The sequence below is a fragment of the Salarias fasciatus genome, chromosome 14 (assembly GCF_902148845.1).
Source record: "Salarias fasciatus chromosome 14, fSalaFa1.1, whole genome shotgun sequence".
In the NCBI taxonomy this organism is placed as follows: domain Eukaryota; kingdom Metazoa; phylum Chordata; class Actinopteri; order Blenniiformes; family Blenniidae; genus Salarias; species Salarias fasciatus.
In genome coordinates this window covers 8,351,398-8,375,153 of record NC_043758.1, presented here as the reverse complement: position 1 = coordinate 8,375,153, position 23,756 = coordinate 8,351,398, and the positions used below count along the sequence as shown (strand labels likewise).

Below are 23,756 nucleotides of genomic sequence, written 5' to 3'. Positions count from 1 at the left end.
GAAGCTTAGATGATATTATATGCGATTATCTCATCCAGTGTTTTTCTTCAATACATTGTTATGTTGAGCAAACCTCAAACATGAGGAAAACATCTATTTTTGAGCCTGGAAATGGATTTGTTATCTTTAAAAATCTATATTGACTAAATATTACAACTCCATTTTATGATTCTTTTTAAAAAGTGTGCACATGAAAATTTCAATGAGGAAGAAGAGGGAGTCAAAAAGGGAACACTGTGGCTTAGATACTGGAGGAAGTAGTAATATGTTATACTAAAGACACACACACACACACACACACACACACACACACACACACACACACACACACACACACACACACACACACACACACACACACACACACACACACACACACACACACACACACACACACACACACACACACACACACACACAGTCTTGTATTTCTATCCTTGTGGGGACCGTCCATTGACTCCCATTCATGTCTAGCCCCTAACCCTGACCCTTACCCTAACCCTAACCCACACCACAACAAAGCCTAACCCTAAAGAAATGTTTTTGCACTTTTACTTTTTTTCAGTAACAACAACATGGTCAAGAAAACACTGTTTCTCCTACTTAGGACCGGAAAAAGGTCCCCACAAGGCACGTCGTTCCACGTTTTGCTATCCTTGTGGGGACATTTGGCCCCGACAAGGATAGAAATACGAGAACACACACACACACACACACACACACACCCCTTGTGTTAAAACCAATAAGCTTTCAGATCTGATGGAGAAATTCCTCAACACACTGTCAAACAAACAGAGCTCCTCCTCTATTTAAGTATTGTTAAGTCTTCACACAGACAAACAGACTAATTAGCAAAGACTAAAATTGCACAAGAGACACCACACACACACGCACACGCACACGCACACGCCCAACAACAGCTGCATCACTGAAGGTAAAGCTGCAGTCCAACATCTGGAGCAGAGCACATCCACATGAACTCTTTCATGATATAGTGGTTTCAGGTGTTTTAGAATCACAGTTAATCTGCTTCGCGGTATTGGGCATCTTCATCTTTTACTTGTTTTCAGGTGCATTTTTTTTTCCAGGTAAAGCATGTCAGTATATTGTTAACATTCGCCTGCTAAAACAATTAGAAAAATGTTGCAAATATTTCAAAGTAAGAAGTAGGTGGATATCATCGAAAAGATTAAGGTGAATTTACAATCAGTCGTGTCAAAACGAAATCAAAGCGGCTGGAATCAATGGGAAAGTATGTGAAATAGTACATCTTCATGGAGGCGGAACCCCACTCCACTTTCATGTGCTGAGGAGTTACATTTCTTGAAGCCAAAATAATTTTTTAGATAAAAAGTATAGTTTTCCTGGAAATTTACATCAAATAAATCGCTGCAGACTCACATTAGCTGCACTACTAAAGACAAATCCTGGTCATGATATACATCTGACCACTGGCACAACGCTGTTCATGAACAGAAGCTTTCCAGCGACCATAATGCAGTCAGTGTGACATTTCGTGACATTCACAGCCTGCTGTCGACTGTCTCAAGTAAATGCACATGCAAAAGCTGTGATGTGTTGTATATAGGTCAGTGTAAAGTAATTCAATAGAGAGGCATGCTTATTTTAATTGTGAGAAGTGAACCAATCAGAACAAAGAACAATGAGGAAATGGGTTGTTGGGCGTTTGAAGACCTCACCCTCTGACATCTGCTGCCGATGAGGCAGAGAGTAATGCAAAAACACACACAGACACACACAGTGAGAGGAGAGGAGAAGGGAATTCAAGAATCTTACCCAATTTCCCCAGAGAGAGAGAGAGAAAGAGAGAGAGAGAAAGATTTTCATCTTGGGTGTGTCTAAAATCGCAGGCCTCCATCTGGCCTTGGCAGTAGTATGGGTCCAAATTGGAGGAGAAAAAAAAAGATGAGAGAAGCACAAGAAAGAAAAATATTGTGAAAGGAACATGAAAGGGTTTGAGTCGGGCTCATTAATCAGAGACTGATTGTACTTGGCTGGAAACTCAACATGACATCCCCCCACCCACCAGTCAACGCGCAGCGGACTCTGCTTTGTAGATTTTAGCACATATATACGGAATGTCCAGCCCAAAAAACACCCACACATGTGCATGAATCTTCATATATCAAATCCAGATGAGAGAAAGCTGCTTTCCACATACGTTCCATCATTACCTCACCAGAGACGGCTTAGAGAGACAGAGAGGTAAAAATCCAGACGATTGAAACAGGGGTCATTAAAAAAAGAAGTAATAAATGGAGAAAAAAAAACAGAGTTTGAGACGCACTGAAAAAATTTAAATGAAAAAAAAAAAGCTCTAGAAAAGTATAAAAAAGCAAATCTTCACAAAGTGAGAACAACCTCAGGACAAATGAGATTAAATGTAAAACAAATAGTCGAACAAAGTGGTAAATTGACAAAAATGAAGGATAAAAACACTTAGAAGTCTTGTTTTACATCTGAAGTTTTCGCCACATTCTAAAACTATAAAAACCCATAAACAAACAAGTACAAGCATTTTTTTTTTCTACAACCTTCCAGCTTTCTGTTGAGTAAACCAACTAACAGTGACCTGCCAATTGTCACAAACACACACTCAACAAGCAGCTCGAACCCAAGACGGCTTGGATTAGAGAGTGTGAGAGGGCGGTGCGGCTGCTGGACCCCACAAGCTGGGATACTGTCAACCTGCCAACTCTCAGTGTTAAATAACTCAGTGCCATACTGTAGACTTCACTGTCACCTCTTTTATGCTCCCCCAAATAAACACACTGGAAGGAAAAAGCACCAAACAACAAAGCTTTTGAGAAAGATTTTTTTATCTGCCTATGAAAGGGATTCAGAGAAGTTTATATACTGGCTTGGCAGAGACCCTGAGCTGGCTGTCACTTCACTCTACACACTATGACTCATGTTCAGGATATGCTGCTTAACAAAAGGAAAGCCAGACGAAGACTGTCTGATCCATGAGATCCATGTGTCGATGCTCAAAAAAAAAATTCAATACTTTTGATGTTGCCGCTGAATAAGAAAAGAGAATCAATCACTGAAGGTACCAATTCCAAGGTGCTGTTTGCATGTTTCACCACTTTTAAACTTTACTCACTCAAACTTCCAAATAATGTTTAAGCTTTTTGATCATTTTTGTAGCCAATTAAGGAAAAAATTCTTGTTTAATGTCTACACCGGCATGTTTTTTTTTTAAACAAAACTAATAGTCCGAATTTAAACCTTATTTACTGTAACCTTTGTTGAGAAACACGCTGCACATATTTCTTTATAAGGATAAGTTCAGTTGATTGTCTGCTAATGACAATGTCATTAAATGCATTTAAAAAGCAAATATTTAAGTTTCACTGTTTTTTTTTAAACCATTGAGAATACTCCAGTGTAAATTTTCAGTTCACATTCCATCCCAGAATATAAAATAAAATTACTACAGGAAGCACAAAGAGCACATGACCTACAGCTCAACACAGTAAAGTAATAAGAGAAGGCACAAAGAGACGGGACCTGCAGAAAGGGAGAGTTAGAAAGGAAGGAGGCACAGACAGAGGTGTGCTTGTTATCTCCTGTGAGTACAGAGAACACACAGGCCACGGGAGTGAGAGGGAGAAACTGCAGCACACACAAAAATACTAAAAAATGCACACAAACATGCCTACACAGGCACATTAATATGCATGTCAACATATCTCAGCCCACTCCAGAGAAATACATATGCACGACAATGAGAACGCGCACTCCTATCATGCAACTACAGCCAGTGCAGCCGTGCACAGTTGCAACACAAAAGTATGCATTCAGACGTGGTGGTTTAATTGCACCGAGGCTACAGGCTGAGATCCAAACTCCACTGGCAGATGTTGCAAAACTACTGTGAATCTGAAGACGCCTATACACACACACACTGAGACAACAGAGTCACAACACACTTCTGGTATCCACTCCAACAGCTCCAACACACACACACACACACACACACACACACACACACACACTATCTTACCTGCCAGTTTTCAGTTCCCTTCAATCACTGCTCTGGTTTAAGGTCAGCCGGCAGACAGGCTGACAAGATCTGGCGCGTCAAAAAAAAAGCTCACTTGCGAACTTTTTTAGTCAGACAGAAATTACTGCTCGCAACAAAATGGAAAAAGGAGCAGAAGTTAAGAGGGATCAACTTACTTCAGCAGTCCCAAGCCAAACAATGAGGAGGACAGGAGGAGGAGGGGGAGGAGGAGAGGGAGGGGCGGAGTTACTCCACATTCCAGTTAAATCAGTGTGTAATGATGTCACATTCACAAAAAAGGAAAAACAATGAAGAAAAGGAACGGAGAAGCGGAGGAAAAAAGGCCAAGTAAATAAAGTCAAATGCAGCCTGAGGCACTAAAACACTCAAGTAGAAACCAAACTTTCTCTGCCGTCTCAGGTCAAAACACACCGGGTTGGCATGTGCTTTATCACGTGTTGTTGCAGTGTTGTACCACAAGAACAGAGTGTTTTCTTAAGACACGCCCCAGTAGGATGAAAGAAAAGCACTGCAATGCCGAGGAACGTGAAATATTTCGACCAGAAACAGAAGCAAACAGAGCAGCGACCACATCCACGAGAGGAAGAGGTCCCGCATTCAAAAGAACTGCGAACTGTATCGGGAAATGAAACAGGCTCAAAGAGCTGGAGAGGCGGAGCGGCGGCTAAAGCAACGTTTTTAAAGTGGAAATGCAAATCTCAAACACACTGACTCACACGGGCTTACACATGTAGACACACGCAGTTCAAAACACCTGAGAGGCCTAAAAATATAAGTCATAGTCGGGTGGTAAGTGTGAGTCAGTCACACACTCAGTGTGTGTGTGTGAGCCGTTCAAATGGCTTGCAGTAAGTGGGTTAAGCAGCTAATGAGTGACCCAGCTGGGTCTCAAACACTCAGACATTTACCACACATGATGCAGCGCTGCAAGAGCACAATATCAAAGGCTTTGCTGCAGCCATTCCCAGGCTGTTCCCGAACGTCCCGCTTCGGACTTACACTGACCGAAAGTAGCAACTTAAGAGGGTGAACAAGGACAAGGCCGCAAACACAAACCACAGTTAGAAAGCTCAAAATGGTTGCACTCAAGTAATCTTTCAAAGCAGGTACCCAAGGGTTAAGTAATCGCCAGAGTAATGCCACAGAAGTTCAACCGTCATTGTGGGAAAGCATCTTGAGAAATTAGGAAAATGCACACTTCAGTCTAGATGCCCGTTCATTCAGTTCAAAGCATAATGAAAAAAAATTCCCAGAGAATTGTTGTTTTCGCGATCTTCCCTGCATTTAATTTCAATGGCTCATATGAGAATTTGAATATTTTCATTCTCCTGGTTGATGGAAAGTATTCTGAAAACCGCACTCAGTTGAATTTACCCAAACTCTGAGTGTCAGCCATTGCAACCGGGAGACTGTGTTTTACACGTCAGACTTAATCAGGGATTCAGTCTGCTTTTGTAATCAAATAACTTGTTTTTCACTCTAACTGAAAGTTCAAACCAGTCCATTAAATGCCCCACTTCTGGCACAAAAGCAGGTTTCCAAAATTAGCCAGTAGAGAAAGGGAAAATGAAATGCTGCAGTGGAAAGTGTCAACTTTAGAGTGAGAGCAGAGGAGCCGACGCAATCATTAGCTCTCATTCATCTCACATCTGCCGCAATTCTACTGACAAACTCAATCCTCCATTTGCAGCAGAATATTTTGTTATTAAAAGTAGTTTTTGAACTATTTTCGAATTAAAAGCATGTTTAGTTGCCTCTCTGTATGTTGTCTGATCTCAGAATCACTGGGGTCTGAGTAGTGAGAGAAGTGAGAGTGCAGATATGCAGAGTATGGTGTTTAGATGTACGGCATATAAAACCCAGTCACAACTCAGTCAATGGATCACTTTGTAGCTGTACGGCACAGCTTCTGCTGAGCAAAGTTCTAAACAGAGGGGACTGAATAGCCAGTGCTACATTTAATAGCAAAAGAGAGCAATGAATGAATGAGGACAGCAAAATGGGTTTTTAATACAACCCTGCCGTAGCAGGTTACGAAACCAACTGTCGAGAGTTGCTTCTGAAGCCACGCTGTGTTATATGTTGACTAACTTCCCAGTTTAGTCTACTAAACGTAACCACAAAGTACAGAGCACAAAAACACATCTGACCAGCAGAGTGAGCCAGACAGAAGCAAACGATCCAAGAAGTGACTTCAACTCACATTATTGAGCTCACTCTGGTTTCCATACAGAGAGTGGTATTTCCTGTATTTGCCCTGGCGGTATTTGTTGGTGATGAAGCGCCGTCTCTCGTCGCTGCAGCTGGAGGGTGACAAGGCTTCGCTCGGCGGGACGTTCGCTGCCCAGAAACTGTTGACCCGCTTGTTGCCCAGCAGCAGGAACACCTGCATCACAGGGATGTAAGGAAGAGAGGGTGTTTTAGTTTATTGCATCCTATAACAGCATCTATTGTCCTCTGTCAACCTGCAGAAAGTAAGTGAAGTGACTCCACATTAAAGTTGTCTGGGCATCATTAAGCTCTGTGCAATGATCTTCTGTTGAACCATGCCAGTTCAAAACTCTTCTCAAACTCCTCGTCCTTTCATGTGACCCTGACCAAACTCCGCAGAGTTGAGATCAGGACTCCGTACTGGCCTCGCCGTTACTTACAGTAATGCTATTACCTCATTATAAGAGATTCAACAACACTGGCTGTATGATTGAGATTAATGTGTTCAGGACAAGATTGGGTGCTTTTTCCCAATCCTTCCAGGGCAAGCACCAAATGTCTGTGTGTACCTGAATAAGTTCTTCAGTCCAGACTTTTCTATCCATCTTCAGACTCCGGACTTTTGAGACGCTTGGACCCAGGCCTCTGTGCTCTCCTGAAACATGGAGACATTTTAAATGAGATACTACAGTTCACAAATGACCAAGCAATGCTGCTCAGACATTCAACAGGAAGCGTTTCATCACATTCCATTTTTAGGGAAGAAAATTTTTCTTCTTAAGAAATAAATATAGATATTCAAATACATGGTGGGAAAGGCTGATGCAGAAAAACACAGAAGTAGGTCTGGCAGAGACACTTCCAAGCAACATTCATAAACCCAAACCCACTCATACAGACCTGCACATCGCTTGCAGATCACCACGCACAGGTTGATGGCCGCCCATTCAGGTTTGGGAGCCCCGCAGTCGGCGCAGAGGCTGTTGCTGGTCTCCGCCCAGATTCGCTCGGCCACCTCACTATTGGACAAAGCCTCACCGATGGCGTTCCTCATGGCTTCCACCCACTGATCCTTCATCTGTTCAGACTCCGCTATAAAACTGCGGAGAGACACGAGCACATGACTGAGCGTTAGTCCTGACATGATGGTGTCACAGCCAGCGACCAACTGACAGGGAGCCAGAACCGGCTCTGTCTGTCCGTCTGTGTCCCGATGCTCATGGGTGCACGAGGAGCTGACTCTTGCTTGGCTCCTGTTTTGCTAAATATATTTCAATCACAACCTGGAATCCATACAAACTCACATCCATGCACATACGGACAGATCAGAAGCTTGACTCAGACTTTCCTTCCTCTTTTCATCCGTCTGGCCCTGATTTAGTTCTATCTACCCCTAAAATAGTAACTCAAGCACAAACACTCTTTAAACAACCATAATGTCTAAAAAATATGGCTGAGCCCACTTTGAATGAACAAATATGCTGGTAATTACATACTTAGATTTTGTCTGAGAAGATCTTTCACCCACGTGACAATGAGGGAAAAAAACAAGACAGATCTTTGTTGCAGTAGGACGTTATGTTATGTATGAATGTTTTCTTAAGCAGGTGATGAGCTGGAAGTGTCCACAAACACCCCAGATTTATATATTATTACTCTAGGCTTGACTGACTCAATCTCAAACCCCTTTTCACAAGTTTTATCACTTTTTTTCCCCCTTATAATACATATTTAGTATATTGAGGGAACTTTAACTGAATGCCTTTAACAATCACATCGAGAAAGAAAAATCCTCAAGGTGTGCTCTGAAGAACTGTCAGACCTGGTTAGCCTGTCCTACATGCTCAACTAGCCTTCAAAACCAGCCCAAGAGACGACTGACAATAATGTTTAGACAAGAATTTTTTCGTTCACTGTTTGGCTGATGTGTTTCATGACGTCGGTCATCTGAATGAACACAGTCAGAAACCTGTAAAACTAACTTTTGATGACTCAATTACACAAATGTGTTGGAAGTAGGAGCAGAATATTGAATTAAGATTATTTATTTACATTCAAGAACTGTCTTAATATGAAGACATCTTCAGAATTACTGAGTATAGTTAAGTTTGCAAGGAAATAAGACATACGGTAAGTGATAAAGACTCACAACATATCAAAGCCACACACACACACACACAAACACATACCCACAAGCCCCCCAAAAATACACAAGCCTTTTCACATGTCCCCATCCTGTCAAGCTGGGTCCCTGCACCGCAGGCTGCACACAGTCAGCCAACAGACCACACATACACACACACAGGCAAACAAAACAGCTTTTCACATGCTCAAACACAGAGACATCCAGCTAAAGGCTCTCAGGACAGAGAGGGGCGAGTTCTCGGTAAGACAACATGACCTAATTTCTCTAACTGTCCAACCACCACAACTCGCTCTCTCTCAGTCGTTGACTCACTCACAACAAGTTAAAAACCACAGCAGTTAAATCATTTCTGTGTCAGTGCAGGTTGCATTTTGGTAAAGACTGTATATGAATCACTATAAACTATTTTGTTCGCATTGGTGAGTGGAGTATTTACCTGAATATCCGATATGGTGTGGTGAGATCGAAGCTACGTCGTTCTGTGTCTTTAATATTCCCCACATTCATATCAATGGATGTGATGCCTACTCCAATGCGATAGTCCTGGAAGGAAATGAAGAGAAAGTTTTGTTTTTTGTTTTTTCAAGTGATCATAAATATTCCTTTCTTATGAAATCAATGCTCGTGTTAATTTTGAAAACTCAGCTCTGCAGCCACAGACTGACATCTTACATCAATGTTTTTGTAGAGATAGACTTTATCAAGAGCGACAACTGTGTAAAGTTTGGAGCGCAATCCTCTGAGTTCCAAATAGCCCTGATAGTCTGGGGTCAAGGATGTGACGGGGCTGATGGTGCTGCGTCGCTGGCGCCCCCTGGTGACGTCCTGCAGCACGGTCACCCAGTCGTTTCTCTCAGCTGGAACGACGTGTAGACACATTCAGTAAAAAACAAAAACTACAAACAATGACTGAGACGTTTTCACACCTAAAAATCATCAGCAACACTGTGCGTCTAAGTAAATTCATACAAGGACAGTAAAGAGACACACCTTCACTTTCAGCCCTGAAGATGAAGGTTCGATTGCTTGTGCCAACCTCTAATTTCAGCTCCCCAACACTGGTCACATTAGTGATGAACGCTGTTGAGATGATGCCCTTGGAATACACGTCCTGCAGCACACACACACACGCACAAACAGCAATTCAATTAAATCCATCCGTAATAGTTTTTGCACGATTGAAAATCCAACTGCAGCTGAGCCAATGAGCTCTGAGTGTGGCTCATTACCTTGTCAGAGTCAAAGTATCTCAGATAGTCGATATCCAGCTTCACCCATCGCCTCTGGTAATAAAGAGCCCTGCAGTAAAACAACATGCAAAGAAACATTTAGCACCACCGAAAATAACTTTTTTTCCTGTGTATGGGATGTTTTCCATACCCCTGAGGGGGATTCTTGTCCAGCCAGCCCATCTTTATGACTGCAGAGTGCTGTGAGCTGTCTTGTTTGGCAGCAGGGGGAAGCCTGCCATTGTCTGGCAGGTAGACGCTGCGTTGCTGTTTGCCAAGACACTCATCCTGCCACAGGGTAGAGCTTCGAAGGCAGAAATGGTAAAAGAAGGAAAATATGCGCTTAATCTCTGTTTTATTGTTGTTTTACAATCAATCCAGTTGTACTATTAGCTCTCCAGAGGGACTTACATACTTGTCAATACTGAGTGATCATACAAATACTTGATAATGACTGAATTACTTTTAAAATGTCAGATTTTATTCAGATGCTGTTCATTTCCCAACTGTGCAAAATTAGCATGACTGACAGTTGAAAATGTCATGAAACCATGCCATACTTCTCAGTGTGAAACAACCACAAACATGAAAAAAATATACAAATTTAACTGTAAATTAAGTTTTCCTTAGAGTAATCCACACAGCATTGTTGTGGATGTTATATCGCAAGCTCAAGTACCCTCGCAAAGTATTTGGAGGGTGCATTCACCAAGAGGGCATCAGTACTGCAAAGTGACCAAACATCAAGTTCTCCTACATCGATGTGACGTTTGTGCAGACGGTTTGTGTGTTGCTCACTCATCGTAATCCAGAAGCTCATCATCGCTACACAAAGAATTGCACCTCCTGCTTGAGTGGACGGGCACTAGCAGGGACATGTCCTATAAGAAGAGACAGTGGTCACTCTGGACGGCAGGAGGGAGAGTTTAATATAACAGCTCATTTCTTACAAGCTCAGCTCTTTTCTTACCCTGTCAGGTGTGTTCAATCGATGGACAGCGGGGGAGTACGAGTCTGGATCTTCGTAGTCATCAGAATTATCATCGAATGAACTCAATCCTGTCAGACAACGAAAGCGATGGGAAACAACGGCATTTCAAGGGGGAAAAAAATCTGGATATTCTATTTCTATATAAACACAATAATCAAACCTATTTCAGTTAGCCTCTAAGACCTTTTACTTTGCTTGCTGAATTATATACAGCTTCTTTGAAAAATAACTGATGTGGTTTGAATTCAATAGGTTGACTTTTTTTTTAACTAAGAAATGCTATGCTAGAGTTGTGTACTGCGTGTGTGTCTAATATTCAAGGAGATTTGTGTTTTTGGAGGTTTTGATTGAATGCAAAACCATTGTGATTAACACATTTTGCAAGAACATCAAATCTGAACACAACACTTTCGTAGACACTTTCGTAGACAAAGTAGACACTTTGTGAGTGTCTACAGCAAATAAAATAACAAAACAAAAAGCTGGCGGAATACAGAAAGCCAATGCAACAGATAAAGCTCCCTGCCAGATTAAGTGTTAGTCATACTAACTGAACAGGAAAGACTTCTTCATGAGTTACATAGTATATAAACCAGTTAATTCAGTGTGCTTCACTCTCACCGCTCTGTTCAACTCTTTAATTCAGATCCAGCCGAAAGGATTCAGCATAGTTACTCCTAATAACCATAACTCACACATCATTTAGGATATATAAGATTAAAAAAACACCAGAACACAGAGAAAATCGCTTTATACATCTCCACTAGTCATTGAGATGTTTCCCAAAACCCCGGCAGAACAACCACCCAGTCACAGACAAGAATCACAAGACCGAGTGTCACATATCGATAACGTGCACCACCAAACACACAGTAAAAATAAACTGCCCAATACTCAAAATTTAGCTCGAGAAAATAAGCAGAAGCTCTTCAAAAAGAGCTGGTATCTTCTTATTTAATTAAACTAGCATCAAATGTACAGAGACACCACATAACGCTAAGATAAAACATTTTTTAAATAACTTCATGTCTCTAGATATGTCCAGTAAGTAGTTAAACTTCTGGAAACTTTCTGAGATATGATATCTTATGATGCCACTAGATGGAATCAGTTGGAAACCACTGTCTGTTATCAGGATGTGTGACCCTGAACATTAGTGATCAACTAACAACCAATGAGACTGTCGTTATAGTTATGTTACATACAGTTATGTTGTAGACTTGATTTTCTAGTAAATCATCCCTTTTTGGAAACGCTGTACAAGGAACTAAAGTAAAGAAACAGACAAACCAGAAGTGATAGAAATACCGATAACAGCCACGATCATTTTTAAAGTGTTTTTTTTTTTTTTTTGATAAAATCTCTATTTTTAGTGGAAAGTACCACAGTTCAAGGAAGTCTTCTGATCTTCTGACCTGCATTAGCACTGGTGCAATGTGCTGTCTGCTGTTTAATTCTGAGCTACCAGGAAGCATATGGCAGCACACATGAACAGGAAGGATATGATTTTCTGCCAATTTTAATTGTTGCTCGAGGCTCTGTGATGTGTGGTTAAAGGTAGGAATGTGTGAAGAATGGAGGGATATCAAATGAATGTTTATGCATGACAGCTTGTGGTGAAAAGAAGGGCTGAAGATAATATAACATTGGAAATGAAATAATAAAAATTCCCAGATGCAGATCACCATGGTCGTGAAGGGAATCTGTTGCATCCTCAGTATGCACGTTCTTAAATATGTCACACAACATGTTCAAATCTAAATTCAAGTGAAAATATGATCTAGATAATCCACATTTAAGTCACATTTTTAAGTTCACATTTTTATAAAACAGGCTAACCAACTCAATTGTTCCAAACAGAGGAGGAACTCTAAAGGTGATACTTTTCTATAATATCATCTGATAAAATCAGCATGAGCTTGTAATCCACCTGCATGAAGCATCTCTCAACAGAAGAGGCAGATGTCAGACTTTGTTGAACAGTTTCAAACTAATTAATTTATTCGGTAAATTGTCCGATGCAGTTCTTCTCAAATTAAAATCTTGAAAATCCCGATCACAAACCACAACCAACTCTGGATCAGATCCAGCTGTCAGCTTCAACCTGCTGCTCTGATATGTCCTGTCATTTATAAACGCAAGTCACGGAACAAAAGAATCTGTATCACTCACGGTAGCTACGGGGCCGCTGGGGAATCTTCCGGGCAGGCAGAGCCGGCTGCGAGTCGGATCGCGTTGGTCGCTGAGCCTTGTCTCGGCTTTGCGGCGTGCTGATGCGAGGTGGGACCAGCGGCGTCTGGTCTGCCTGAAGCTCATCAGTGTCCTTCTTGGGAGTGGGGGGTGGGCTGGTGGACAGAGGGTCGCAGACCAGGTCAGCAGAGATGGGCAAGACCCCGGAACATCACGATGAGCTCAAAAGTTCAGGCCAATAGGAAAAACCTTCGGTTGCACAGACACCACAGAAAAAACTACTAGAAAAAAAAAATCCGTTCAAGCTTCGCCTCTCACCCCCAGCTAAAAAGAGAATGTGGATATACAAAGCTTGAAGTTAAAGGGAAAATGACATGAAGGGGGGAAAAAAAAGAGAGACTTAAAAAAAACAAAATACAATCGGAATTTTCAAGTGCTGCTCTGAAGTCAAAGTATTCCGGTGGTGCTTTGCCCCTCTGACTGTGTTATTTTCCCTCTTTGCTTCTGGCTAAAGCAGCAGGTCTGGACCTGCCCCATTCCCTGATAACATCTCTTTGTTAAATACAGAATACCTGCCGAGTCCCAGTAAATGCAGGCAATGTAAAGACAGACACATAGCATGCATCAGATCTAAGTGGGAGTGTACACTCTGGACAGACTCCAGTGTCTGGAAGAAAATCAACAGCTGTCTGCCATCATTTGAGGAAACTAAGAAACACTGCACTTTTCTTCTTACTTTAGTGGGTATTTTACATGTATAAACCCCAGAAGAAAAAAAAAAAAATATATATATATTTTCTTCTCAGTCAAATAATATAGAGTCTGACTTAACATCGTGAGAGAAAGGAAACATTTTCAGTCAAAGGAAAAATTCACACAGAATTTTAGCTCCGGTCTTGTTCGCTGTTTTTTCATTATTCAGAATATTGTGTTTTGCTGTTGATATTTTGTTTCCTCTCAACATCTCAGTCAAATACAGTGTGACGACGTTTTGCTATATTTTGCTTATGGAGGGTTTCAGTGGTTCAGGGTTTTAGTTTCAGATATGCTACGACTTCAAAAATTATTTGTGCGCTTTTGGAGTTATCCTAACGCTCAGACTGGTGGTAAGCTTTGGGAGGCAGACGTCTCATAACCACAGATCCCAGGGTGGTTATGAAAAACCTAAGACAGAGTTGCTTCACAGAGCTTTGCGTTGATGTAGTGGTCATTCTGACGTCCGCTCGGAACATCCAAGACACAAGATTACTGTGTGTCACACGGAGCTTCTCAGTTCCATCAGAAACACAGTCATCATCCGTCATTGTACATTTTTTTTACAATCTGACGGACAACAAATCAGAAATAAACCCGGTGACTCGATCTAGGATGATGCAGATAAACAAATGGCCCCAAAAAGAATCAAAACCATCTAAATATGGAGGGCAGTGGCAGTGATGGGAAAGTCAAGAGTGAGCACATAAGCTTGGTTTCCATCCATCCAGTATTGCGAAAGTTCCTCTTTGTTTGTCCTTCTTTTGCAGATTTCCTTCTTTAAAAAAAAAAAAAAAAAAACCAAGACCCAATAACATTCAAATAAGATATTAGTCAGAAGTTCTCAGCAAACAGCTGGGAAAAAAGTGGGCACTGCTTCAGAAAAACAGTATTCATTTTATAGGCTGAAGCAGCAAAGTCAAGTAGAATCTATTCAAAGCGCTTAAATGATAGTGTTCGGAGACTATCTGCTCGATTCACGTACAGACAGCAGGCATTCAGCCGTCTTCTTGATGACTGTTGCGCCAAACTGTCTTGACGCTACACAAACATCTAACTATGTAACAGAAAAATCATGCCACAGACAGGAGGATGGCCAACTTGAAAACTACATTTACACTGAACAAGAGGCAAATTCACAAAAGATCACTTTAAATGACGCTCCAAACATAAACTATGTGTTAGTTATTTCTGATTCCTGAAAAAAAAAAAATGAAAAAGATACACAAAATCAACAATGACGGGAAACTGCCATGTTCACACAGTTCCTCCTTTTTCTCTGGGGAACGGTTTTGAGAGGGGTCTGCAAGCTAGAATCTATATTTAACTCGGTCGCTGCAAAGTAAAAGATGACTGTAAGCAGAAGAAACAATGACTGTTCCGTCCTCCTCCCACACTGTGCGCATGTTCTTATTTAAGGCATTTAGATTATTCACCTGTCAGCCAAAAGCCACAGTTTCGACAAACGAGAAGTATTTCTCGCTAAAATATGGGTTAACTGGATGGCTCCATTTCCTTTCATTTTAGTCCTGATCGCATGCTAATCTGGGCGCTTCGTCACTGCAGATTAGAAGCGAGCTAATGTATCTTTTAAGATGCTGGAAAACCTCAAAACAAGAAAGGCAACACTTGGTGATCTTTACAGCCAAACAAGCCTGGGGTGGCTTTGCAAAACGCCGTACTTGTTTTGAACTTTCCACAGTCAAACAGGTAGCACAACAGGAACACTCTCAGCTCAACAAACATGTGTGGCTCCAGGGAAATGTGGAAAATCCACTTACATACGGGATTATTCCAGCTTTCAGCTGCGTCGCAAACTTCAAGATAAAGCAAAAGCATGCAGCAGACCCACTAGTTCTCTGTTCAGTAAAATTACTACAGCATGCTACGGCAGGGCAGAAAACATCAACATGGGAAGAAGATAAGTTTCCTTGTTTGAAGCTCTGACAGATGATCGAAGGGAGGGGGAAGTGGAGCAAGCTGCATGCTAAATTGTAAACATAAACAGAAGCAATAAAAAGTGAAATCTGAATAAACATCACCTGTCGCGACTTGTTCAGGAGGAATCCTCTTCCATTGTGGTAAAACAATCTTACATCAGAGAGCAGGAGGAAATGACAAGTGACACGACAGAGGAGGGGAGGGGGGGGGAGTCAACGAGGCACAGTGACAAGGAAACCAGAGAGCACGGCGGCGACGGCGTGTGAAAGTGCCCTGAATGTCTGAGGGTTGTTCCTGGTGACAAATCTCTTCTCCTCTGCCCTGATGCCCCACTCCCCCTTTCTCCCGGTGCCACTCGCTGAATTCACTCATGAAGAGCAGAGTGTTTGACCAGCGGAGGACTCCACTGTGACTTCCTCCATTTTTTTTTTTTTTAAGCTAGTGTCCCTTTAAAAGATACAGAATGTGCATTTGTGACTTGAAATCAGAGGAGGATGTCAGGATTCACTCTTTTTCCCTGAACAAGAGACGAAATCGCCCTCACTGTGTGTGTGTTATGATCAAGAAAGAAAAACACTGCTGCTGAAGAGGAAATGTCTGGCCTCAAAGTTTTTTTTACAAGTGTGTGTGTTGTCTTTTCTGTTGTTTGCGGGGGAGGGGTAATGTGTGGTGAGGTATAAGCAAATGCACATTAAACCACAGCTTTACAGAGAGAAGCAATTAGCCTGTTACGGCGGCCGCAGCAGATTTTAGATCACGCATTTCAATATTCAACAGGCGGGCTGAGCTCAACGTCCACTCAGTGACACAGCGTTCCACCATCCTCATTCAGTTTCAGGAAGTGTTTATTTTACTTTCAGGAAGTACTTTAAAGTCTGCATTGGCATCCGATTTGTTTGATTCTGAAAAGCTACCGCAGGCGCATTGCTCCGAACCGAACAATAGATGGCAGCAGAATCCACAAGGAAGTAACAACTGGTCAGAAATGACATTTGTAGATATTTCTTCATCAAACTGATCTCACAACAAGAAACATTGACACAATTTAGTGATAAAGACTATCAATTAACAATGCCTAAAGTCATTCAGAGGAAACTAGAATGGAAACATATGATGTTTACTTGTTATTTTTCATTTAAGTACTACAACTTTAGAAAACTGTCTGCAATGTGGCAGGGAATAAATTTGTAGTTTTTAAAACATAAAAACAACACAAATAAACACACACTTTCTATTTTTTTTATATGGACAATACTTTGACTTCTAATTATGTCCTGCAGTATTAATATAAACAAGACTGAGACTGTATTCACTGTGACCCAAACCAGACTCCAAAATGCAGGTTCATCTAATAACTCAAAGTTACCTGTAATGGTTAACTGTGTTTTTGTGTTCTCTCTCTCTCTGTCTTTCTCATGCACACACATTTATAAAAGCAGTGATGCAAGAATACATTACAGAAATATGCAACCGCACAATGCACATGCTTTATCCCCGCAGTGGTATGAGTCTCTCACAAATACAGTCCTATCAAGAATGGAGGAGGTGTCGGGTTTTAAAAAGTCTTACCTCTTAGTTGAGGGAGCCTGTGATGGAAACCTCTGTGGAATCGGTGGCGCGCCTTTAGATCCCACTCCGATCTTGGGAGGAAGAGGTGGAGCAGTTCTGTCTCTACTCGGAGAGGCAGTAGGGGAGATGGGCGAGGAAGTGAGGGATGATTTTCTTCCTCCTTCACTGCTTGGATGTTGGGCCGGTGGCTGGATGGACAACGTCTGAGGCCGAGTTTGGGTGGAGGGGATGCTGGGTGGGGCGAGAAACACTTGTGTGCTGGTAGTTGGAGATTCCGATCTGCAGTGTACAGCAGGATCTTTCACTGCAGGCTTGTCTTTTGAAGGAAAATCAGCGGGAAGGGACGAGCAACCTGAAGAGGTAAAGCGCTGTGGAGGGCAATTGAGGGTGCTCCGTGGGGGGACGGGGGGTAAAGAAGATTCAGACACCGGTGAGACTGAGCTAGGGTATCTGTCGACTGGAGCGCTGGAGCGAAACTTAGTTCTCTCTTTTGGCACCGGCTTCACACTTTCTCCATCGACTCCTCCATTGCCTTCATCCTCTTTACCTCCTCTGTGTATCGTCTGTCTTTGTACGACAGCGGGCTTCTTCTCTTCTGCTTCTCTACCATCCTCTCGTCCTCTGACCAGATGTCTCTCCTTGGGGATTGGTTTTTCCCTCTTCTTCAGTGAGGGGGTTTCCCCGTCTTTCTTCTCACTTTCCTGGAGGGCAGGTTTTCCCTCTGGCGGAGCGGGCACAGGTCTCTTTCTCTGCGGTACTTCGGCATGACCCGTTTCATCCGCCGGCTCGTGTAACGACTGATCACGACTGAGGTGCGTTTTGTTCAGGCTGGCCAGGATCCGCCTCTGATGGCCCGGCAGGGTGATGCCCATCCGTTCCAGCCGATCTGAGGTGAGGCTGCGACACTCTGCTAATGTCGCAAGCCCGGCGCTTCGAAAGGCCCCAGAGTACTGCTCCAGGCGAAGCACGCACAGCCAGTCCCACACGTTAGTGCAGGATTCCGATTGAGACATGGCTCACATCCACACAGTCCCCGTCGACAGAGAATATGCTGCTTTCAACAACTCACACCATGGCTGACGCGACCTGTGGAGGAAACAAAACGAGACATAAAGCTACATTGTAACAAAATGCATTGGTGGTACATCGGTGTAGGATTTTTTTTTTTTTTTTTTTTTTAAATGGGGATCCAGCTAAAAAAAAGAGGCACATTCTTGGGAAAAATATTTCATGAGGAAACATTTAAAAATAGCTTATGTACGTCATATTAGTCTGATCATAGACAAAATGATGACAAACTCCCACCTACTACTCTATTTTGGGGAAATCTGTATTGGGAAACATGTAGAGTCAGAAAGCATTGCAAAACAGCACTGACATTGATTTTCAGAGAAGATCAGCAGAAAATCACAAGGTTTGAAATCTCAATGGCAAAAGCGTGTGAACAGGTGTGCCGATGATCCCTGTGCAAAAGTTGCCCGAGTAAATGTTTGCCACTTCCACGAAAGAGGAAGTTTTGATCATGACGCAGCAGTAAGAGTCCCATACAGTTTAGTTATTCTAAAAATACGTTTTACTATTTGCTGATTTCTTCACCCAGGTTGAAAGTTCAGAGATCACAGAAAACTGTGACTATTACACAGGAGGACCAAAACCTCGAGGCTGGACAAGCATCAAGCGTTTATAGTTGATTGCAGTCAGGGTTTCTTCAAAGAAACCAACACACTGTGCTGAAGTGCTGAAGGAAGCGCAAACGACACAAGCACTGCTATACAAAGCGTGATCTCACACACACTCGGTTCTTTTCGCACTTCTCCAACGCGCACTCGAATACCACATAAGTGGACTGAAGTTCGACCTCTTCCGCGCTCTTAATGCACAACAGACTCTGGGTTTGTTTTCACATGCAGTAAATCTTGGCGTGTGGTTGATGAACACCACGGCAGGGTTCACGTTTTTCACGTGCAGTTCAGTCGCAATGACAGGTCTTTATGAACAGTGACCGGTACAATCTCCCAGCTTCCCCATGACTGTTTAAACACACGAGCCACCGGTGCCGTAACAGAAACTCCTACAAACTACAAAACCCTGGGTTGAATGCAACTATTTCTATTTTCTCCTGTCAAAATAATTGATCGTAATTCTGTCTTTGCAGCATTTCATTCAAGGAAACCACAGGGGAAGATGCCAGTTTCCTAAACAGAACCACAAACACAGCCCCCCCCCTCTCGGCGCACGCGCACCCACTCTGATGTGGGACAACCGGCAATGAAAATAGCCCGAGATGCCATACCTCACACCAGACTGAATGAAACCGGACAGTAAAGTACACGTAGCTGTGGCTGACGTGTTTGCAAAATCTTTAAAGTCAGCTCCTAAAGCAACATACCACACCAGCATGCCTCGCCAACCATTGAGCATTGAAGAATTTTTATCTGTTATTACATTTGAATAGATTTGAGAGAAATGAAATGAAATTCGGAAAAATAATGTGATTTGCTGCAACTGTTCAGATGTTTTGATGAAAAAATTTCTAGAAGACAAAAGTGTATAATTTAATGAATGAAGAGAATAAATCAATAAGCAAAACAAAGAAATACATCAATCAAATATATATATGATGGTAATTCATATTCAGCATCTCAACAGTAAATGTTTTTAAGTAAAGGTGAATCCAAGAAATCCCAAAGTTTAGACTTAGTTATAAAAAAACACATTACAGGACAAACACAACTTTTGTTGAAAACACGTTATATTCACACATGGGTTTCATTTTGCTAATAGATTATGGAAAACAAACACATTAAATACAAAGAAACAGAATAATCCTGATTCCATGTCTTCTCTGGGAGGCCCATCAAGGCTGACTGAGCACATACTCACCCAAACTATCCGGTCTGAGAAATACCGTTTGTGACCATGTTGAAATGAGCGCATTTCATTTCCTGTCAAATGTTTCCTCAAGCAGGGGTGAGACCACAGGGCTGGGGGACAATCAGTCAGAATCTTTCAGTCTTCTCACACATCAAATACACTTCCTATTTTTGACTTGAGGAACTTGGAGTCAGTCGCTGCAATGAATTATAGCCTGACCCGATCTGTAGTCATCAGTGTGTTACTCATAAACCGAACACACGGCACAGCGCATTCGGTGTGAAAACATTGCATACCAGGTCTCACTTAAATGTAACGAACGGGCCTCAGCATCTTTGACCAGACGGCGTCAACTCAGCACATTTTGGCAGATAAGCCTGAAACTGTGCCGTTGTGGTTTTACGTGTGTGTGTGTGTGTGTGTGTGTGTGTGTGTGTGTGTGTGTTTGTGTGTGCGTGTGTCAGGAACAACATCAAGAAGTGTTGAGCACCAATGCAGTGGGTGTGAAAAACAAAGTTTACAGCTGTGACCTCTGTCATCTTTCTGAAGAACTTTGACATCCGCAGCCAGTCACTCATGTGTTCCCACAGATCAGCGAAGACGCGACGCGAAAAGAAAAATTCACCTCAGAGCTAGCCATTTTCAGTTTAGATAAGGAATCTGCAATGAAAATGTTAGTGTAGTGACTCAACACAGTGTGTAAGAAAGAGCCGGGAGCCACTATAAAATATTTAATTGTGTTTTCAAAGTGTGGATTAGTTTACCAGAGGTCTTGTTAAGATGCGTCCAGAGGACGCACGAAGCCCAGTTTGATTTCAAGTGGGCCAAACCAATAAGAACAGCACCGCAACAAATGAAAATGTTCCTATTAAAAAGTACATCATAAGCAAGTAAAAGTTTTAACATTGTTAATAACAAAACCTAAACAAGCTGAAATTAACTGATGAGTGACTCCTACGTTACAGACAGGTGTGTCCAAAATGAAGAATTTCACTGCATAAACTTCAGCAGTCTTATTGACTGCAGTGTTTCTCTTAAGAAGCAAATTTATTCTCACAGCAGCCTTCAGCAGCGCATGTTCAGGATCACTGTCATGCTAACCTCAGGGTAACTAATGTTATGTCTGCTGCTCCCACTAAGACAGTGTGATCCCTTATGAAGGAACTCCAAACAGCAGTCATTTATCTTCACATTTTAAAAACCAGTGTCTTTTTTGCATTTTTTTTTTTTTTTTTGCACTTTGTTTGGCCACCTTGGGGGCTGCATGTTTAACAAATCAAGCAACATATTTTTACACTTTGAAAAGATGCTACACAATTTCTGTGCTTCACAAACCGACCTTGGCTACAAGCGTGAAGGTATAAAGTGATAAAGATGTTTAAGTCTGACTGCTAACAGGATATGAAGGGAAAACATTATAATGATTTAAAAAAAAAAAAAAAAGTGTAACACTGCTTCCTGTTAAAATGAACGGGCGATTTCATCCGAAACCACAGCGGCCTCACAAATTAGCATAACTGTTCATCAACTACTTACTCTGACAGATCAGAACTTTCCATCCTTTCCTATTTAATTAAGTATTTTTCTTCTTTTAATTTGACGTGCTTTATTTACCGCTTCGGATCAGCGTTCAAGAGACTTCATTTCACTTATCCTCGTCTCTCCTCCTGCTCCCTCCCTCCCTCCCACTCAGAAAGCTGCCAATAACAGAGTCTCTGTGCTGCCTTCACAATGGGCATTTTGTTTCCCAGGCGAGTACATGCACACACGGACAACAAGGAAGAAAAATGCACGGTTTCAACCCAGCGCTCCAGTCCTGCTCACACACTCAACAACACACTCACAAGCGCTCACCTAATGACATGGTGACAGAGAAGGTGTGTGTGTGTGTGTGTGTGTGTGTGTGTGTGTGTGTGTGCTCACTAAAAAGGGGATATGAGACACCTCTTCTGCGAACAATTCTGTTTTACCACCGCGACAACAAATCCAACACAAATAACAACACATGACAGTTCGTCCAGCTTCACGTCATTGTAAAAGCGGCTCGCTACCACACACCATGTGTCACAGTTTTGTAAAACAATTCAGTACTCATCCCTCTTTGTGTGTGTAAGTGTGTGGTTTAAATCAGAGAGTAAACATGACTGTTCCCCCACTTATGATTCTCTGTAGGTCGTTCTTATCTCTCATATCATCGCCACAGCTGATGTGCATAACACAATATGTATTGCCGCCATCCACATTCAATTTGTTTATCAGCGAAAACACAAATAAAAACACGCACTCACATCTACGTGCAACTTCAGTAAATTACACTCACAAGCCATGCTTTTGGCCTGCGTATCCAGAGAAAAGCAGAGAATATGCAAATTCCACACAGAAAGGTCAGGCAGGCTCAGATCTTAACAACCTTCCTGCACAGAGGGGGAAGGACTAACCACGATGCAACCGTGCAGCAAGCATCTACTTCAACAAAAATACTGAGTGGCTAAAACATGGAACTGACAAAAAAAAAATTGCAAATATTAAAAAAAAAAAAACCAAGATGAATTCACAATGACCGCATAGAGAAAGTACATTTTGGTAAATTGCTCAGACAGGAGAGCATTCCAGAGATTTAACACACATCCATCCATTTTCCTTACTGTTCTCTTCTAAAGTCGCTGGGGTTGATAATTGAAGGAAGGGTACAATTGGGACATGGCACCGTTCCATCACAGGACAGACACAAACATATATTCAAGCCTACAGGTAATTCAGAGCACCAATTATACGAAATGAATGGTTTTAGGCTGTGGGATGAACCCGGGGTCCCCGGAGAAAACCCACGACACACTCAGGGAGAACACGCAAACTCTGCACAGAAAATCTAATTGGGAAATTAAATTGTGGATGTTTGCACTGTGGGGCAAGATGAGAGTAAATACCCATCTGGTTCTCTGCTCATCTCTCTTCCACAGATAATCCAGATATTTTGGTGGCACTCTTTAAAAAAACATTAAAAAACCCAAAACACAATTCACTTCAGTCAGGCTGCTGCAATAATGTGCATGTTGATAAATGTGCAATATATTATGCAGTACTTGTTCTTTTTGATAAATGTTTGCTTAGAAGCTCATGGAGAAATTAAATAATGAAAACTTTTTAAAAATGACTCGTATTTTAAATATCTGTGTCTCTTTCACTTGTAGCCTACTGGGAATTTTCTGAGTGATGATTTGGACCGTTTAATAATGACACTCGGCTAATTACACAGTGTAAACCCAAGAGGAGGCAAGTTAATAAGGCGCAAACAAATAAATTACACAGTCGGGCTGGATTTACACATATTATGCCATCCAGTCTTCTTATTTAATTTGAAGACGACGCGTGAGCTGTGCTTTGTGTGAAAGCATCAGACACTACATGGAACAGCCTGAGAGAGCCGTTCAGACTGTCTTTAAAGTTTACTAGTGACAGGAAGTCTTGTGGTAATGTATTTTCCTTAACTGAAGAGGAGTAGCCTTTCAGATGCTCGCAGGGAGGTTCACGTTAACCTCAGCGACCTCCTTCCAGTGACGACGGAAACAACCTATTTCCAATAGGCCAGATTTCTGAAATCAAAAATCCACGACTGCTCATTCATGCTCATATGATTAATAAAGGCGATGTACTTAAAAGGACATCTGAAACACACACACACACATGCACACACAGGACATGACTCATACATCCACCAGCAGACACACTGCCCCTTTCAGCCCACTTTCAATTAGAACTGAATAGTGACTCAGTCCTGCCAGTACAGCAATACATCGGAAC

General features: G+C 42.0%; 1 protein-coding gene across 7 annotated transcripts in view; it reads right to left on the bottom strand.

The window, feature by feature from the left end:
- Positions 1-23,756, bottom strand: part of arap1 (ArfGAP with RhoGAP domain, ankyrin repeat and PH domain 1) — a 48,961-nt gene that overhangs the window by 18,954 nt on the left and 6,251 nt on the right. For all 7 annotated transcript variants that reach the window (XR_003932822.1, XM_030108828.1, XM_030108830.1 and 4 more), the window contains exons 2-13: positions 17,082-18,167; positions 12,801-12,973; positions 10,608-10,696; positions 10,436-10,518; positions 9,789-9,941; positions 9,638-9,707; positions 9,399-9,519; positions 9,081-9,265; positions 8,845-8,951; positions 7,163-7,362; positions 6,832-6,917; positions 6,255-6,437 (exon numbers count right to left, since the gene is read on the bottom strand). Coding sequence is in view for 6 of the 7 variants with exons in the window: in XM_030108828.1 (XP_029964688.1) it covers positions 6,255-6,437; positions 6,832-6,917; positions 7,163-7,362; positions 8,845-8,951; positions 9,081-9,265; positions 9,399-9,519; positions 9,638-9,707; positions 9,789-9,941; positions 10,436-10,518; positions 10,608-10,696; positions 12,801-12,973; positions 17,082-18,094 (2,463 nt within the window). In the remaining variant the exon portion in view is untranslated. The remainder of the gene's footprint in view (positions 1-6,254; positions 6,438-6,831; positions 6,918-7,162; positions 7,363-8,844; positions 8,952-9,080; positions 9,266-9,398; positions 9,520-9,637; positions 9,708-9,788; positions 9,942-10,435; positions 10,519-10,607; positions 10,697-12,800; positions 12,974-17,081; positions 18,168-23,756) is intronic.